At 39.0% G+C, this 19,164-nt stretch overlaps 2 protein-coding genes across 2 annotated transcripts in view; both read left to right on the top strand.

Annotated features, from left to right (window-relative positions):
* Window positions 1-19,164, top strand: part of LOC125779107 (uncharacterized) — a 434,818-nt gene that overhangs the window by 401,920 nt on the left and 13,734 nt on the right. The gene's annotated exons all lie outside the window — the stretch shown is intronic.
* LOC125779178 (uncharacterized) lies at window positions 12,730-13,717 on the top strand. Its single transcript, XM_049459819.1, has one exon. It carries the CDS (start codon window positions 12,730-12,732, stop codon window positions 13,351-13,353), a length of 624 nt encoding a protein of 207 aa, XP_049315776.1. The 3' UTR covers window positions 13,354-13,717.

Consider the following 19,164-nt stretch of genomic DNA (forward strand, 5'->3'; position numbering starts at 1 on the left):
CAAATATAAAACCTATGTATATAATCCGTTTGATCAATTTCTAAACGGAAACAAAATACAGTTGAAAAAATATATCATCCATATATTTTTATAAATACCAAAGGAAATCATTTATTGACTTCTAAGCTTACTCTTGTGTATACAAACACACCCACTACAACAGAAAACAAAGATATTATATTCAAGTATTTACTTGCAAATCTTCCCACAAATACCCCTTCTGTTTCTTCAAACAGTAAGCAGGATTGCATAAAATAGGTAAGCGAAAGGCATAAAAAGCAAAATTTCCAATGCGAGAATAAATACAAACATACATATTTACATATGCACTTACCCAAAGCATACTTAAAATACATAAATGCAACAAACATAAATCTGTACTTACAAACTCATACAAACAAATTAATATTAATATTAATATATATTAACATTAATATTGTTACGAATTTACTCTTGCTACTTTACTTTGTTAGGTTCGTATCCCTGGATTGACAAATAAAATCAACACTGTTTAATTTAATTCAACAACTCTTTATTTCACAACTCGTCTACACTATAGCAGTTTACTCTTAGCACTGATTGATTACGTTGGCGCTGCCACGGCTTATATAGCCACGCACGTCTCGCTGATGCCGACGTGTCCTTCTAGAATATCGCGTCTGGAAATTACCAGAACATACGGCTATAGCCACGCATTTCTCGCTGATGCCGACGTGTCCTTCTAGAATATCGCGTCTGGAAATTACCAGAACATACGGCTATAGCCACGCATTTCTCGCTGATGCCGACGTGTCCTTCTAGAATATCGCGTCTGGAAATTACCAGAACATACGGCTATACGGCGCCAGACGCAAGCAGACAGTCGCGGCAATTGTTTAACTAGACGAGCAGACAGTGTGGCGCCAGATGTCTACAAATGCTATTCCATATACCTACAGCTATTGTTCATAATCAGGGATGCATATAGTAATACAAATACAACTTAATACTACTTTTTGTAACACTGCCCTCCACTAAAGCCTAATCGTCCCGATTAGGCACAAATCCTCTTGAACCAAATGGAGCGAGCCTCTCCAAATGTACTACTTTCATTTTACATCGTGCTTTCCCATTTCTTTGTATGCGGTATACCACGTCATTAAGTCGTTTCATCACCATATAGGGTCCTTCCCAGGCTGTCTGCAATTTCGGGGACAAGCCTTTCTTTCGAAGTGGATTGTACAACAGGACCAGATCACCTTCTTCAAAACCTTTTGAATTTGCCGCTTGATCGAACCGGTCCTTCATCTTATTGCTCATCAGATGCGTATGCTGTCTTACCATTAGATGCAATTCATTCATTTCTTCCTTTAAGGCAGAACAATAATCTCCATCATTTCTTACAGCTGTAGGATTCGTACCAAACTTAAGATCAGCAGGGAGTCGCAGATCAGATCCGAAAATAATCTTTGCTGGCGTGTAACCAGTTGTCTCGTGCTTCGCTGAACGATACGCCAGCAGGAACATCTGGATGCACTTGTCCCAATTCCGTTGGTCTTTATCAACGATTTTCCGCAGATGTTCTTCGAGCGTTCGGTTGAATCTCTCTACCATCCCATCTGATTGTGGGTGTAACGCTGTTGTCCGTGTCTTGTGGATGCCCAATAATGTACAGACTTCTTGAAAAATGGAAGATTCGAAATTCCTGCCTTGATCTGAGTGTAATTCGACGGGCACTCCGAATCTTGTTATCCAATTTTCTACAAACGCTTCGGCTACTGTCTTCGCTTCCTGGTTTGGTAAGGCATATACTTCTGGCCATTTACTGAAATAGTCCATGACAACCAGTAGATATTTGTTTCCGGCCGTACTGGTTGGGAACGGACCTGCAATATCCATTGCGACTCGTTCAAATGGTGATCCCACGTTGTACTGTTGTAGCCTACCGCGACTTTTGGCTTTAGGACCTTTAGCTGCCATGCACTCTACGCAATTACTTATCCATTCTGCTATGGAATCTCGACAACCGATCCAGTAGAACCGTTGTTTAATCTTCTCTATAGTTTTTGTTATTCCAAGGTGCCCTCCACTAGGTCCATTGTGATATTCTTTCAATACTTTTGGGATCATGGACTTCGGTACTATGATCAGCAGACGAGAATGTTTGCCATCTTCGCTTTCCCAGGTACGATGAAGGTATCCATTAACGAGGTTTATGCTGTTCCATTGGGCCCAATATGCTTTTGCAGTTGGACTCTCGCTACTTATTTGTTCCTTTGGTGGTCGTACCCCATTTTCTTTGGCCATTACCAGCTTTGCAAGATCAGGGTCCTCCAGCTGATTGATTCTGATGCGGTGAGGAGTCCAATCATCTTCAGGTTCTATATTCAGTAATCGCACGTCGATTATACCTTCTTTTCCTTCTGATTTGGAGCAATGTTTACATTCCAGTGGACAAGGGCGACGTGATAATGCATCCGCATTTTTGTGGTGAATCCCCTTTCGATGTTCCGTTTCGAAGTCGTAATTCTGTAATCTTTCGATCCATCGTGCAATTTGGCCTTCCGGATTCTTAAACTGTAATAACCATTTTAATGCTGCATGATCAGTCCTCAGCAAGAATCGTTGTCCATACAAATACTTGTGGAAATGTTTTACACATTCCACCACAGCTAGTAGTTCTTTTCGCGTCACACAGTAGTTTTTCTCTGGTTTCCCGAGCACTCTGCTGTAATACCCAATTACTCTTTCTTGTCCGTCGATGAGCTGAGACAGGACACCTCCAATTCCATAAGCGCTCGCATCTGTATCCAGGATGAATTTCTTTCCAGGTATTGGATAAGCCAACATCGGCGCCGTACAAAGTAGTTCCTTAAGCTGCTCAAACGCTTTTTCTTGTTCCAACTGCCATACAAACGGGCGATTCTTCTTTGTTAAATCATGTAAACTTCTAGCCACGTTCGCAAATCCAGGTACAAAACGGCGGTAATACGTGCATAAGCCGAGGAAGCTGCGGAGTTCATGAATGTTGGTGGGTCGAGGCCAATCTTTCACTGCTTTTATTTTTCCTTCCTCGGTGTGAATTCCCTCAGTTGACACTTTATGTCCGAGATATGTGACCTGCTTCTTCCATAATGAACACTTTTTGGGATTCAAGCGTAATCCGGCTGATGCTATTCGCTGAAAGACTTCCTCTAGATTTTTCAGATGATCATCAAAACTTTTTCCCATGATGATAATGTCATCAAGGTACACCAAACATGTCTTCCAGTTGAGTCCTTTTAACACATGTTCCATCAGTCGCTCGAACGTTGCTGGCGCATTACATAACCCAAATGGCATCACAGAGAATTCCCATAACCCGTCGCCCATACTGAAAGCGGTCTTTTCACGGTCACATTCATCAATCTCGACTTGCCAATATCCACTTTGTAGATCTAATGTAGAAAACCATTTCGCTCCAGACAAGGTGTCTAATGTATCGTCGATTCTTGGTAGAGGATAACTGTCTTTCTTTGTGACATCATTCAACTTCCTATAATCTACGCAGAAACGGGTGCTACCATCTTTCTTTTTAACTAAGACGATAGGTGAGCTCCATGGACTTATTGAAGGTTCGATTACACCGTTTTTGTGCATGTCTTCAATAATTTTGTTAGCATCCTCACGTTTTGCTAGTGGAACCCTACGCGGAGCTTGTCGGATTGGTTTAGCGTCTCCAGTATTTATGCGATGTTTGACAATGCCGGTTCTTCCTGTGTTTCCTTCGTTTGCAAATATGGATGCGTATTTTTCTAATAGTTTTTCTGCTTTTAATTTTTCATTTCCATGCAGTTCGTTCAGCAAATTATTTAGGAGTGTAGGACTTATCTGCTGTGGCTCAATAGTAGGCTTCTGTTGTGACCGTTCGCATCGTGCTATTGCACTTATATTCTGGCACTGTCCAATTACTGCTCCTTTCTTCAGCCTTATAGGCGTGTTGAATTCATTCACTACTCTCACCGGAATGGTGGCGTCTTCTCTAGTTTTCACAAGCGTTCTTCCTACCAATATGGGTGTATCTATTTTTGTTGGTTCCACAATCCACAACTCTTCAGTCCCACCTCCTCCATTCACTTTAGCCCATACAATCGCCTCAGATTTTGGTGGAATACTCTGATTATCATCAACAATCACCCTCTTACTTTCAACGTTGGTCACATATCCGGTGTTTATAGGCATCTCCATGTTCTGGCAAAACAGCATTTGCTTGTTTAAATCCAAAGTAACCCCGTGATCAATCATGAAATCTACTCCCATTATAATTTCATCCGTGATTTCTGCTACGATGAAGGTGTGATTAACTTCCAGGGTACCAATCATCACTTTGCAAAACACTTTTCCCGCGACAGCTGCTTCCTCCCCGGTGGCCGTTCGAAGCTTGCAACCGACTAATGGTTCAACCGTTCCTCTTACCACATCCGGTCGGATAATTGAATGTGTGGCACCAGTATCCAAAGTAAGCGTTGACAGTCGTCCATTTACGACGCCGTTGATAGTAAGATTGTTGTCATGGCGACCTATTTGTGATATCGAGATGGCGGGGCAAATAGTTGTGGGAACCAGCTCACGCCCCTTTGAACTGTTCCGTTTTAGTTTAACGACTTGTGAGATGTGGATGCTTCGTCCTCATTATCTGTTGGTTGTTTCCGTTTTGATGGGTTTACTTTTATATTGCAATTTCGGGCAAAGTGACCCGCTTTTCCACAGTTGAAACATCTGCCTGTTGTATTTACTCGCGGTGCAGCAATTGTCTTCAGAGTCTTCAATATTTCTTCCATCAGCGCCGGTTGTTCCATTTCAACCCTTTGTACCTTGTGTGCTGGTTTACTTAGTAGGGAAGCTGTTTCCTGTGTGAGGGCGTGCGAAACCGTTTCAGCAAACGTTCTTTTTGGCAATGCATATGTGGCGCGTTTGGTGTCCACATCACGAATTCCATTTATGAAACATTGAATTTTTACCCTCTCAATGTAATCCACAGGTGCATCTGCATTTGCCAAATGAGCCAGTCGTTCTATTTCAGTTGCGAACTCTTGCAATGACTCGTTCATTTTCTGACCCCTATTTTGCAGTTCGATCTGGTATATTTGTTTCCGGTGCTCACTACCATATCGTCTTTCTATCGCACTCATCAATGCCTCATAGTTGTCCCGTTCACAGTCTGGAATAGTCTGAAGGATTTCTGCCGCAGGCCCTTTCAATGATACAAACAAGGACGCCACTTTGTCCGCTGCATTCCAGTTATTGGCCATTGCTGTCTTTTCAAACTGAAGTTTGAAAATTTGAAATGGAATACTTCCATCGAATGTGGGTGCCTTCAATCTTGGATTATTTGTTGATGGTGCAGGGCCATGCAGTTGCAGTTCTCGCATACGATTACTCAGTTGAAGAAATTCTGATCTTAAATTTTCTTCGTCATTTTTTATTGTGCTTAATTCGTCTTCAAATTTTGAAAATTTCTCTTGCACTTGTGTATTATTTTCTGTAATCTGTTGTACCAAACGCTTTTCTAACTGCGTATTATTTTCAGTCATTTGTTGTGTAAGGCAAGACTTTAACTGCGATGTATTTTCAGCTATTTGCTGTGCCAGACGATTTTCTGTTTGCACTGCATTTTCTGCCATTTGCTGTGCCAGACGATTTTCTGTTTGCACTGCATTTTCTGCCATTTGCTTAATAGCCACTAACAACGTGTTCATGTCTACACTTGATGATGTTCGTTGTTCTTCTACTTTCTCTTCTACCTTTGTAGAAGTTTCTGGCCCAACAAATTCGAACTCGTCCACATTAATTCCATCCGCTTCCATTGCTTCACGTAATCGTGCCTGCAGATCCGCCTTTTGCCCGCTTATCGGCAAATTACGCTCCTCCAGTTCCTTTTTTAATTGCTGAATTCTCAATTCTCCGAATTTAACCATCTTGAATTTGGATTATTTGACAATCCCACTTCTGACACCAATTGTTACGAATTTACTCTTGCTACTTTACTTTGTTAGGTTCGTATCTCTGGATTGACAAATAAAATCAACACTGTTTAATTTAATTCAACAACTCTTTATTTTACAACTCTTCTACACTATAGCACTTTACTCTTAGCACTGATTGATTACGTTGGCGCTGCCACGGCTTATATAGCCACGCACGTCTCGCTGATGCCGACGTGTCCTTCTAGAATATCGCGTCTGGAAATTACCAGAACATACGGCTATAGCCACGCATTTCTCGCTGATGCCGACGTGTCCTTCTAGAATATCGCGTCTGGAAATTACCAGAACATACGGCTATAGCCACGCATTTCTCGCTGATGCCGACGTGTCCTTCTAGAATATCGCGTCTGGAAATTACCAGAACATACGGCTATACGGCGCCAGACGCAAGCAGACAGTCGCGGCAATTGTTTAACTAGACGAGCAGACAGTGTGGCGCCAGATGTCTACAAATGCTATTCCATATACCTACAGCTATTGTTCATAATCAGGGATGCATATAGTAATACAAATACAACTTAATACTACTTTTTGTAACAATATATTGAAGCATATACCTGCTAATCCGCAAGTGCAGAGGTTAATGACCTGCATATTGTACATTTTCTTTTCGCGCTAAATTCTGATCGCGCAAATATAAGCACATATGTATATACTTATATGATATACGTACTGTATACATATATTCGGTATTCATTTTGCATACGCTACATACCCTGATTTAGGGGGTATATCCGAAACATAAAAACTATAACAAATCTTAAATTATTAGAAGCTGCGATAATAGCTTAATTACAAACAATAAGCGGTGCGGAATTTAAAAAAATTAATAAATAATAAAATCTTATTAACGACAAATATATTAGTACATACTTATATAGTACGTACTCTAAGCCCGTATAGGCAAATATTATTTAACAATATCTCCTTATTCTTTGTATTACAAAAACAAGCGGGATTAAATATTTATTGAAATTTAGCACAGCATATGCACGTCAATACGCACATAGCGGGCACATATATGTACAAAGGTTATTGACCTCGTATACCGTCTGTACGAGTACTTATATACAAGGACACACGGATAAATCCGTAATATAAAATATATACAAATAAATATAAAATCGCAACTATTTAAATACAATAGTGCGGTTAACAAAAACGATTAACGCGTATTTTAGTAAATTTACGGGAATAACAACTCTTATTTACTTAAAAGAGTTTTCGGTTTTCGGTATTTATCAGAAATATCTCATAAAATTTTAATTTTAAATTCTTATTTATTCTAAATGAGCACACATTCAAAAGAATCTAAATCAGGTCAGTTTCTTACCATTCCAAAAATGGCTGACGACGATAAACAAAGCACACCTGCAGAAGCTACACGCTCTAAGTACGGTACAAAGCAAAAGAGATCGAAAGATCATATAATATCGAAACTTATCACTGAAAGTGATAGCTTTATAAGATATTGCACCCGGTTTCAAGCTTCCCCTATTACTGACATTACGGAATCAGTTTTAAATATAAAATTAGAAAGTGTTATCAATCTATGGGCACGCCTTCAGGCAGCGTACGATACAGTACTAGATACTGACGACGCAGAACTCCCAGAAAACACAAAAGCTTCGGCGACAGCCAAGTGTGATAACTGCCGAGATCAGTACGAGTTAACAAAGGGAATGATAACTGAACAAATAAGTTTAGTAAGGCCAAGTAGAGCCACTACTCCCCCTCCCAGAGTAGTTACAACACAAAAAGAAGACCTAGATAAAGGCATGTACTGAAGTTTTCAAAGGATGTTATGACCAGTGGCCGTCCTTCCGGGACATGTTCACTGCTGTTTATATAAACCATCCTAAACTTTCACAAGCACAAAAGCTATACCATCTCAGGTATACAACAAAAGGGGAAGCAGGCAGTATCGTCAAGCAATTCGCTTTAAATGACGAAACTTTTAAACTATCAGTGTTAAAACACACAAAATGTATCCACAGAATCGTGGGACCCTATTATAGTAACCATTTGCGCAGAAACACTGCCTGATGCTGCGTTACTACGATGGGAACAATCACTAGTGGAAAGGAAAATAATGCCCACCTGGCAACAGATGAAAACATTCCTCACTGCTCAATACGAGATAGCTGAGCGAATAGGCAAAAAAACTATAAAGCCAAAAAGTCATCAAAATGAGTCAAGTAAAAACTTGTTCAAACCCCAAGCCAGTAATAACATACAATATAATAGACACGTCAATAAAAGTCACACATTCGTGTCAAATCAAAGTAGTCAATGGCAATCATTGTGTGAACTCTGTAAGGGAGGTCATAAATTAAGATCTTGCGAGAGATTCAAAAAATTATCCGTTTCAGATAGAAACAATCTAGTCCGTCAACACAAACTTTGCATAAACTGTCTGTCGAATTCTCATATGACAAAAGACTGTGAAAGCAAATTCAATTGTGTAGACTGTCAACGAAGACATCACTCATTGCTTCATGTTACCAATTTTCAAAATGTGAAGAAAAATCCATTTCAAAAAACCACGGGGTTAGTCGCTACAACTACATCAAGTAATCGCGAAACCTCAAATCCCGAAAAAAGGGAGGAACAACCATGTTGCTCTAAAGCAGCAAAAATTCAAGCGCTTCATTCAGAAAATGAAAGCAAAATTCTTTTACCCACTGCGGTCATCACCATTGAACATAAAGGTGATTTATTCAAACTAAGAGCGTCAAGGCTCTCAAAGATCCTTCATATCATCAAAGATTCAAAATCGCCTAAAATTGCCAATAAAACATTCCAATTTTCAAATTTCGGGAATGGGCGGAAGAATTATTCAAAATTCTAATAAAATATGCCCAATCACCATAGTTTCTCCAACTGCGGAAATACGAATAGATGCACAAGCCATCGTTCTACCGCAACTTACAAATTTGCTTCCAAGCTATGAAGTAAATAAAATACACTGGGAAAAATGCTCACATCTCAAGTTAGCAGATCCCAACTGTCATACCCCATCACAAATCGACATATTATTAGGCAGTGACTTAATACCTCAAATAATTCTTGAAGGTATAGAGAAAATCTCCAATAAATTGTTAGCCCAAAATACAATCTTTGGGTGGATTATAAGTGGCCAAGTCACTGAAAAAATAAATTCTTTCACAACACAAGTGGAAGATATATTATAAACGAATACTTAAATAATGAACTTAAAAAATTCTGGGAAGTGGAAGAAGTACCCCAGATTACCAAACTTTCAGAAGAAGACCAGGCATGCGAAGCCTGCATGGTCGTTATATTGTGCGACTGCCATTCAAATCCACCTTTCCAGAAACTATAGCTCTAGGCCACTCTAGAATCTCAGCAGTCCAGCAATTCCTAAGCATGGAAAAAAGCCTGACCAAGAAAAATGAGCTAAAATCAGCATATGATAATGTGATGATGGAATATCTTGACCTCAATCATATGGAAGAAACTGTACCATATGAAAAGATATCCAAAGGTAGATATTTATCTTTTTACCTTCCACATCATGGGGTAATAAGACCAGAAAAAATCACAACAAAAGTACGAGTGGTGTTCAATGCCTCAAAGTGTACGAGCTCAGGCAAATCACTCAATGATGTATTATACACAGGGCCAACATTACAACCTGATCTCATGTTGCTAATACTAAATTGGCGCATGTTTAAATACGTTTTTAACGGGGATGTTGAGAAAATGTATAGGCAAATTCTGGTGCATGAAGATGACCAGGATTACCAACGCATAGTCTTCCGCAATTCAATTAATAGTCCAATAAGCGACTACAAACTTAAAACAGTTACCTTTGGCATCAACTGCGCACCCTATTTAGCCATTAGGACGTTACATGAAGTTGCAAAAACTTGTGAAACAAATTTACCTTTAGCAACTTCTGTGTTGCAAACTCAAACATATGTGGATGACCTTTTATCAGGTAGCCACAGTATACCAATAGCGTGCGAATCATTATCTCAAGTGATCAAAGCACTAAATTCAGCAGGGTTTCCCCTAAAGAAATTAACCTCAAATCATCCCGAAATAATCAAAGACATATGAAAGGAAGACTTATTAGATACTGACTTCCTTAAATTCGAAAAAGCTAGTACAACAAAAACACTAGGGATTCAATGGAATGCGATAACAGATCAATTCTCATATACAATTGAGTCAATATCTGCAATGTCCGCCATTACAAACGACAAATCCTTTCCTCGGTGGCAAAACTGTTAGACCCCGCAGGATGGCTTTCGCCAATAATGATTCAAGCTAAAATTCTCATTCCAGAATTGTGGCAAGATGGCACTGAATGGGATGAACAGGTAAAACCTTTACGTTTAACAAAATGGGTTCAATTTGCTAATAATCTACATACTATATCAGAAATTCGAATCCCTCGATGGGTAAATTTCACCCCTAACATTAACGCAGAATTACATGGTTTCTGTGATGCCTCTGAAAAGGCTTATTGCGCAACAGTCTACATACGCACTCAGTATGATAGCAAAATAACTTCACATCTTTTGGTAGCCAAAGCCAAAGTTGCACCTTTGAAGACACTAAGCCTGCCACGGCTTGAACTAAATGGTGCTCTTCTGTTAGCAAAATTAATTTCAATAGTTCAAACCCATCTAAAATTAAACGATCACAAAATGTATCTCTGGTCAGACTCAGAAATAGTTCTAGCATGGTTGGAAAAACCACCCTATACTTGGAAGACATATGTATCGAATCGCATATCACAAATCTTAGACTTAGTTGGCTCAGCAAAATGGCAACATGTTGCAAGTGCAGATAACCCAGCGGATCTGGGGACAAGAGGTTGCAAACCACTTCACCTCACCAGCACTACACTCTGGTGGAACGGTCCCACATGGCTAAGAGAATCACAAGAATTCTGGCCAAAGTCTCCTGCTCGGAATATCATACCTCCGGAAAGTCGGAAAATAGAAAATTTTCATATCACTCCAGAAGAGGATGATATTCTCCAAAGATTTTCCTCATTTCCTCGGGCACTAAGGGTAGTCGCTTATATGCACAAATTCATCCATAAATTTAAACAAAAGGTGGAAAGGATATCAAACGATCCTGACATACAACTAACATATTCCGACTTGCAACATGCCAAGGTCAGTCTAATCTTGTATACACAAACTCGCTATTTCAGCAAAGAGAAATCAAAGTTGCTTGAAAAGCGACCTCTCGAAAAGGGAAGCTCACTTCTCGTGTTAAACCCATTCCTGGACGTTAAGGGATTACTACGGGCAAATGGAAGACTAGCCAACTCCAGCCTTAGTTACAATGAACGACATCTCATCATTATCCCAGAGAAATCCCGCTTTACCTACTTATTTCTAATATATCTCCACCAGCTTACACTGCATGGTGAGCATCGCTTGATGCAACAAATGGTCCGGCAAGAGTTTTATGTACCGCGACTAAAGCCACAAATTAAAAGAACCATTTTCATGTGTAAACAGTGTACTATGTACAAGCACAAGATGCGTACGCAGATCATGGCAGCCCTACCACCTGAACGCGGCAACTATGCTTTACCCTTTACCATCACTGGGGTTGATTTTGCTGGACCTTTCCAGATAAAGGCCTCAATGCTACGGTCTTCCTCATTTAGAAAAGGGTATGTGGCTGTCTTTGTGTGTTTTACAACAAAGGCAGTACACCTCGAGCTATGTTCGGATCTGACTACTGCGGCTTTTCTTGCAGCATTTGCCCGCTTTGTCGGACGACGCGGATTTCCTTTAAAAATTATGAGCGACAATGGAAAAAACTTTGTCGGAGCTCAAAGAGCCACGGAAAAGGAGTTTTTACAATTCATGAAAGAAGTATCCCCCGAAATTGTCAGAAAATATGCACCCCAAGGGATCGATTGGCAATTCATACCCCCATGTTCTCCACACATGGGCGGACTCTGGGAATCAGCAGTAAAGAGCTTTAAGTCCCATTTAAAGAAAACGGCTGTTAACCAAAAATTCAATTATGAGGAGTTTACTACATTACTCACTCGTATCGAAGCCGTACTAAACTCTAGACCTATGTCACCACTCTCGCAAGATCCCTCCGACTTCACAGCCTTAACCCCAGGGCATTTTCTAAAAGGAGCACCCATTCTGACCATACCTGAGCCAGGCGTGGAGTCGCTATCCTTATTGAACAGATGGGAGCGAATTAAAATCCTCCGTCATGATTTCAGCCGCCGATGGAAGGAAGACTACATAAAGGACCTTCACAAGAGATACCGGTGGAAAACTCAAGAAAAGGCACCAAAGCTTGGAGACTGCGTCCTTATACAAGATGATTGTCTCCCTCCTACGGAACGGCGACTCGGCCGCATAAAACAACTTCATTACGGTTCCGACGGTCATGTTCGAGTAGTTGATCTCCGCACTCAAACCGGAACGCTAACCAGACCGCTCGTCAAATTATGCTTTCTACCAACCGCCGAAGATAAAGAAACGTAAAACCGAAACCGCAATGTTAATAACTCAATAAATCGATAAAACATATAAACCGCTTACCAAATCGAAACCTCGAATAACATAAATGACACAAAACCTTAACATAAATGTCTGATAAAAAAATGACATCCTATTCATGCCACATATCGTGGCACAAAAGTCGATATTATTGTAAATTTCACAATACATTTCTACTATCATCATTTCTCTCACAGAGTAATATGGACGTGGATATGGCATCATCGTCAACGCCAACCATGCGTTCGGCAGTTTCCGCCCCTCGCTCTGAAGCTGGCCCAATAGCAGCATCCCGGACCAACACTGCACCGGCAGCGCCTCGAACTACGACAGGCTCCACCGCGACAACGGCTCCGCGTCAAAGCACGCCAGCAGTACCAGCGGATCTGCAACCAATTCGTTGTCCACTATGCCGCCGCCCTCATCGGCTATCGCACTGCGGTATATTCAAAGGCATGCCGCCGATGCAACGCCAGCAGGTGGCACAGGCGCACGGGTATTGCCTGAATTGTCTGGCAACTTCCCACGCAACTCAGGAGTGCCCATCACATAATCGTTGCCAAATCTGTGTGCGGGCTCATCATACGCTGCTGCACCGCACTACCAGACGCGACTCCGGGCGCCCACCGGCTCCTCGCACCAGTGGTAACGTCAGGCGTTCTCAAAGGACTCCTGTGACGGTATACCGCCGCCGCGGACCCTCTGCAGCAGAATCCCGTCCTTGGCGCCAAAACCAGGCAACATCAACACGACGCCATCAGCTTAGGCCGCAAACCCGCCGGTCAACAGGTCTCAGCAGCGTTGTAGCAACGCTCCAGCAGCTATAGCAGCTTCTAGGCTAAATACTCGCCTAGGGGGGCCGGGATGGCTAAATGAGTAGCGACGTCGCATCACATCTGCATCAATTCATCACACCGGATCGACTATTCACCTCATCACGCGAGCGAACACCACACATTAACACATACACGCACATGCACCCAAACGCAGTCTAATTAGAATAAAAGGAATAGAGAAAACAGCTCGCGCACCTTTCGTTGATACGACGTCGATCACGCAGCATCGCTTTTCGCAGCATCCCGGTTCCCGTTCGCTACCCGCATTTATATATTTAAAGTTTTCACTTTATATTAAAGTAAATTTATAATAACGTTCAGCATTGTATATATATAAATATAATATATATATTTAACGTTTTGTAAACCGGCGGTTTTCTACCTACAATTACCTTTGAACATTTTTTATATAATATATATATTTAAAGTTTGATCTATTGTTTTAAAACTAATTCTATCACAATAATTGTGAAGTGAAGTTCGCAGCAAATAAAAATTTGTAACGATTTTGAAATTGGTGTATTTTCTTTTAATTTAAAGTGTGAGTGGCCTAAAAGGTGAGTTTTTGTACACTTTCTAAATAAAAAATATAATTTCAGTTCCCATAGCTTAATATTCAAGCAATTGCTAATAAAAAGGCTACATCTCCAATTCGATTAGATAGGGCAGTAAGCATACCAGCATTATAAGATTTAACATTTTGAAAATAAATTACTAAACAATAAGATACCAACCCTAACCCATCTCATCCTAATAAAATTCTAATTAAATTAGGACTAATAATTAATAACATTATATCTATAATCGCAAAATTATTTTATTGCAAATTATTTGTATATTATTTGACAGTCAAGCTTATTTGTTAGCTCCAAAAGATTCTAACAGATGTCGCTAATTATTGATTGAATTGAGTAAATATTCAACATATAAAATACAAACGTTTTATATAAGCTACAATTTAATAGCATAATCCATAATTATTTTAATATTCAAATACAAAATAAATTTAGGTTATACCTTATTTTCAGCAATACGTACTTATTATGCTATTAAATTTGTGTTTTTAACATAGCGCCATCTATTGAATACTTACTCAATTCAGCCAACAGAATTAGAATATTTTGGAGCTAACGGATAATAGTGACAAAGACCTCAACAATGCGCGAAGCAGAGGGGCACGACGCAAGCATATTAGGGGTATTCTCTTGCTCTTGCAAGATTGCAGATTGCAAAAATACTACACCGAAATATACAAGGGCACGAGAGCACCCATTGCAGAATCTAGTGATATATGAGCGACTGATTCAGTCAATTTATTGTAAATGACTATTGTGCATGGCTATTGTGAATTGGCGCACCTTCTGCATGCATTTTTAACAAAAAAACTGTAACAAAACTTTATAATTTAAATAGAAATTATAAAATCTAATTAAAATTTACCTTTCTCAACAGTTTAACGACGTAATATGCCTTTATGTAAAATGGCAACTACAACAGGGTTGCAATTTTATTTTTGCGTGACATTGCACGCTAATATACATGGGTTTTGGTCTGATATATTTCACAGCCCTTGCAAATATTTTTCTGCGTGTGTTTGTTGTTGTGCCGTTGTAAATTTGCAATGCTTGCACCGTGCACCGGGTTTTGCAAGAGCAAGAGAATACCCCTATTGAAAGAGCATTAAACTGCCAGATAATTTATGCACTGTTTTTGAGGAAAAAAATTAATTGATTCAGAGTATTTTTCCGAATATACAGAGTAATTACTTGAATCATAACTGGCTCAGTGAGCGGGCTATTTTGGCAGCCAAAAATAGTGATGTTGACGAAATTAACTTCCCAATACAACAGTTGTTACCAGGCGATCTGATGTATTTTTAATCAATTGATACTGTTCTTAATGAAAATGAAAGTATAAGTTTCCCCATTGAATTTTTAAATTCATTAGATATACCCGGAATGCCACCACATAATCTTCGATTACAGAATGGTTCACCTATTGTTCTCCTGCGTAATTTGAATCCATCTCGATTAAGCAATGGTGTGAGTTTGGCTATCAAAAAGATAACCGGAAATATTCTTGAAGGAACCATATTATCTGGAAAGTTTATAGGTGAATTGGTCTTGTTGCCACGTATTCCAATGATACCATCGGATTCTACGATACCCTTCAGGAGGCTACAATTTCCAGTTCGTTTAGCTTTTGCAATGACGATAAATAAATATCAAGGCCAAACAATGTCCATTTGTGGTTTAGATGTGGAAAATCCATGTTTTTCTTATGGGCAACATGCATGTTCACGTGTAGGAAAACCGTCGAATCTATTTGGTTTAACTAAATACCAAAAATATTGTGCACCAATTAGAGCCAAATTAGATTGAGATTAAAAGTATTGATAATTCAAAATATTGAATATAAATCTTTAGGATTTAAAACTATTTGTTAGAAATTTAAATTAAAAAAAATATTTTATTAATTCATTTATTTGAATATATAAGTTAATTTGTTTTGGTTGTTTTTGCAAAATATGTAGTTATTTTACATTTTTTTTATTTTATATATTATTATTTTTTTTTAATAATCGTAAATGTTGCCTCAACCGTTTAGGTGTTTCTAATGAGAAGCGATTGCATTCGAGGGCCGTTCCCAATATATATATGTAGGTTTATTGTTTATATAATAGATATACACTTACATTTATTGTTTATGTAATAGATATAGGTTTATTGTTTATATAATAATATGTTCATTTAACAAATGTAGTTTTATTAATAGGTGTGGAACTTAGTGGGCACGTCTTTACACTTTTGCTGTCGCGGTTCAACTATATCTCTTCTTGCCGTTTTATCTAATCTTCGTCTTCTTTTAATGCCCATTCACAATAGATTCCCACATTCGGCCATTTTGACTAAGTATCCGTCTCGGATGCTTCGTTGCTATCTGCGTCGTCTTTGGACTACGTTCTCTTTATAGCTACATGTTCTCCGATTTTATACTGTCATGCTGCTTTACGTCGTAGATTATATGTCTTTTTGTTTTCGATTTGTACCTTCAAAATAGTTGTTTTTGCCTTTGCTCGTAAGTCATCTCGATTGTCATAAAACATAGTTAAAAATTCTTTGCTGATACAGTCTCGTAACTGAATATCTTCTCGAGTTCGCATCGTTGTACCAATCAATAGTTCAAAAGGAGTAGCGTCTATGCTTCTGCAGAATGTTGAGTTGATCGCCTGCTGTACTTTACTAACGTGCTTATACCACTTAGATGGATCGTTGATGCTTAGCTTAGAGAGGACTGAGATAATGACTGCATTCAGTCTCTCCACCTGACCATTAACTCGTGGTAAACCTGTTGTCGTCTTAACCAACTTGAAGGCATCAAGTCGTCGCAATATTTAATAAAGTCTTGAGAGGTAAAAGCAGAACTTCTGTCAGATATAATATACGCTGGATTGCCAAACAATGAACTTTGATGTAATTACTTAATTACCGTGTAATTACTTCTTTCGACGTTGTGGACTTCGTTGGATATAACCAGCAAAACTTAGTAACAGAGTCTATAACGGCTAAAATGTGTTTATAGTCTTTATGTGTTGAATCTAATGGACCCAAGAAATCAATATGGTAAGTATATAATGGAACGCTTCTTTTTGAAGCGGATGTAAAATCCCTTCCTGTTTGCCTCGTTTACGGTTACTCATGATACAGGGTATGCAGCATTCGATGTACTGCTTAATCTTGTCTTCCAATTGCGGGATATAATAAGATCTACAAATCAATTCTTTAATTTTCTTTGCTGCAAAATGACCTCTGTCTTGCGCATTTCTAATGATCTGCCTTTGCATTGCTTTTGGAACTACTAGCAACTCAACGTCGTTTACTAGTTTGTATAAAATATCACCTCTAAGAAAATAATTCTCGTATGTTTTTGTTTCATCGCTGATAGTTTCTTTAATAGCTTTTAATTTTTCGTCGTTTGCTTGTGCCCTACCAATGCCAGCACAAGCGTCATTTTTATTTATCGTCAATATCGGGTATCTGCTGAGCGCGTCGATATGGTGCATACGCCGTCCAGTACGATGCTCAACGGTATAGTCGAACTCTTGTAAGAAAAGAACCCAACGTGCCACCCTCGTGCACAAATTCTGCTTCCCTAAGGTTTTCGTAAAAGCATTGCAGTCGGTGACTAGCTTAAAATGTGTTCCCAACAAGTAAACTCGAAATTTTTTCAGAGCTTCAATCACCGCCAATATTTCTAATTCATAGCTAGTGTACTTTCGCTGTGTATCTGTCGTCTTTCTGCTCATAAAATATACTGGGAGTCGTCTGGTAATTTCTGCAATAAAACTGCACCGAATCCATCCATCGAAGCGTCTGTATGCACTTCAGTTTCGAACGATTGGTTGTATATGTTTAGCACTGGATTCTCAGTTAAAAGTTTCTTCAGAAGATTGATTGCGGCTTCTTCTTATATACCAATTACAAACTTTACGTTATTTTTAGTCAAATTCGACAACGGCTTTGAAATTACTGCGTAGTTTGGGATAAACTTTCTGAAGTATCCGGTTAAGCCCAAAAAACTTTCTAAGTGCTTCAACGTCTGTGGAGTTTTAAACCTAATTACTGCATCAATTTTCCCTGTAGATGGGTACAGTTTTTGATTCTCAATGATATGACCAAGAAACTGTATTCGCGTCTTTAAAAAACTACATTTTTTCAAATTTAATTCTAAGCCATAGTCTTTACATACGTTGATGACTTCTTTGAGATTTTCGTCCTTAAAAGGTATAATAACATCGTCAACGTAAGGCAAAGCAATACCTTTACGCGACAGATGCCTGAAAATAGCGTTTACATGTCGTTGAAACACGCCTGGTAAGTTTGACAGCCCAAACGGCACCTTCAGAAATTGATATTGGCCGTTTTGCGTAACAAACGACGTATACTTTCGGCTTGACTCTGCCACATTCACGTGGAAAAACCCGTTTTTGAGGTCAATGGTACTAAATACTCTTGCCTCTTGTAGTCTGTCTAACTGGTCTTCTATTAATGATAAAGGGAAACGATCAATTACCTTATTGATTCTGCGAAAGTCTACGCAAAGTCGCGGAGAACCGTCACGTTTTTTAATAAGAACTATCGGGTTAGTAAACTCAGAGTTCGATTCTTCAATAATATCATTTTTTAGCCACTCGTCGATTTGATCGTCATCGATATCTTGTCATTCTACGTGGTCGCGAAAATATTGGTAAATCGTCTTTTAAAATAATACGCATTTCAATGTTTGTTGTTTTCGACTTTAAGGGTTTATAATTTGAAATAAGTTCAAACACTTCCTGCTTGGCCACGTCATCAGCCACGTCAATATTAAGCATTGACAGTTCTTCATGTTGACTTGTATCTAAAAAGTTTTCTTATCTTTAAACCAGATGGATTTATTAAAATTTCGGCCTTTAAACACAAATCCGCACCTATTATTACATTTACATCAAGGTGATTTGCATGCACAACATAAAAAATTAAGTCAAATTTTTCATTGTCTACTACAATGGTTTGCATTAATTGACCAAACGGCTTAACACTAGCTGATTTGCCAAAACCTGTCAATTGTACTGAGCAACCGCTTAACCGTGGATTAATTAATTTATTATAAATTTCACTGCTCATAATATTTGCACTACTACCTGTATCAAACAGAGCCAAATAATTACAACCACCAATGTTTACCGTCCTATGCTTTATATTGCTCTTTGCATCAATCGTGTTTACTTTTCTGACTGGGTCACTTGTTTTCTTTGTATTG

The sequence above is a fragment of the Bactrocera dorsalis genome, chromosome 6 (assembly GCF_023373825.1).
Source record: "Bactrocera dorsalis isolate Fly_Bdor chromosome 6, ASM2337382v1, whole genome shotgun sequence".
Classification (NCBI taxonomy): domain Eukaryota; kingdom Metazoa; phylum Arthropoda; class Insecta; order Diptera; family Tephritidae; genus Bactrocera; species Bactrocera dorsalis.

Coding starts and splice junctions, on each gene's coding strand:
- LOC125779178 (XM_049459819.1), top strand. CDS start 12,730: ATGGACGTGGATATGGCATCATCGTCAACGCCAACCATGCGTTCGGCA.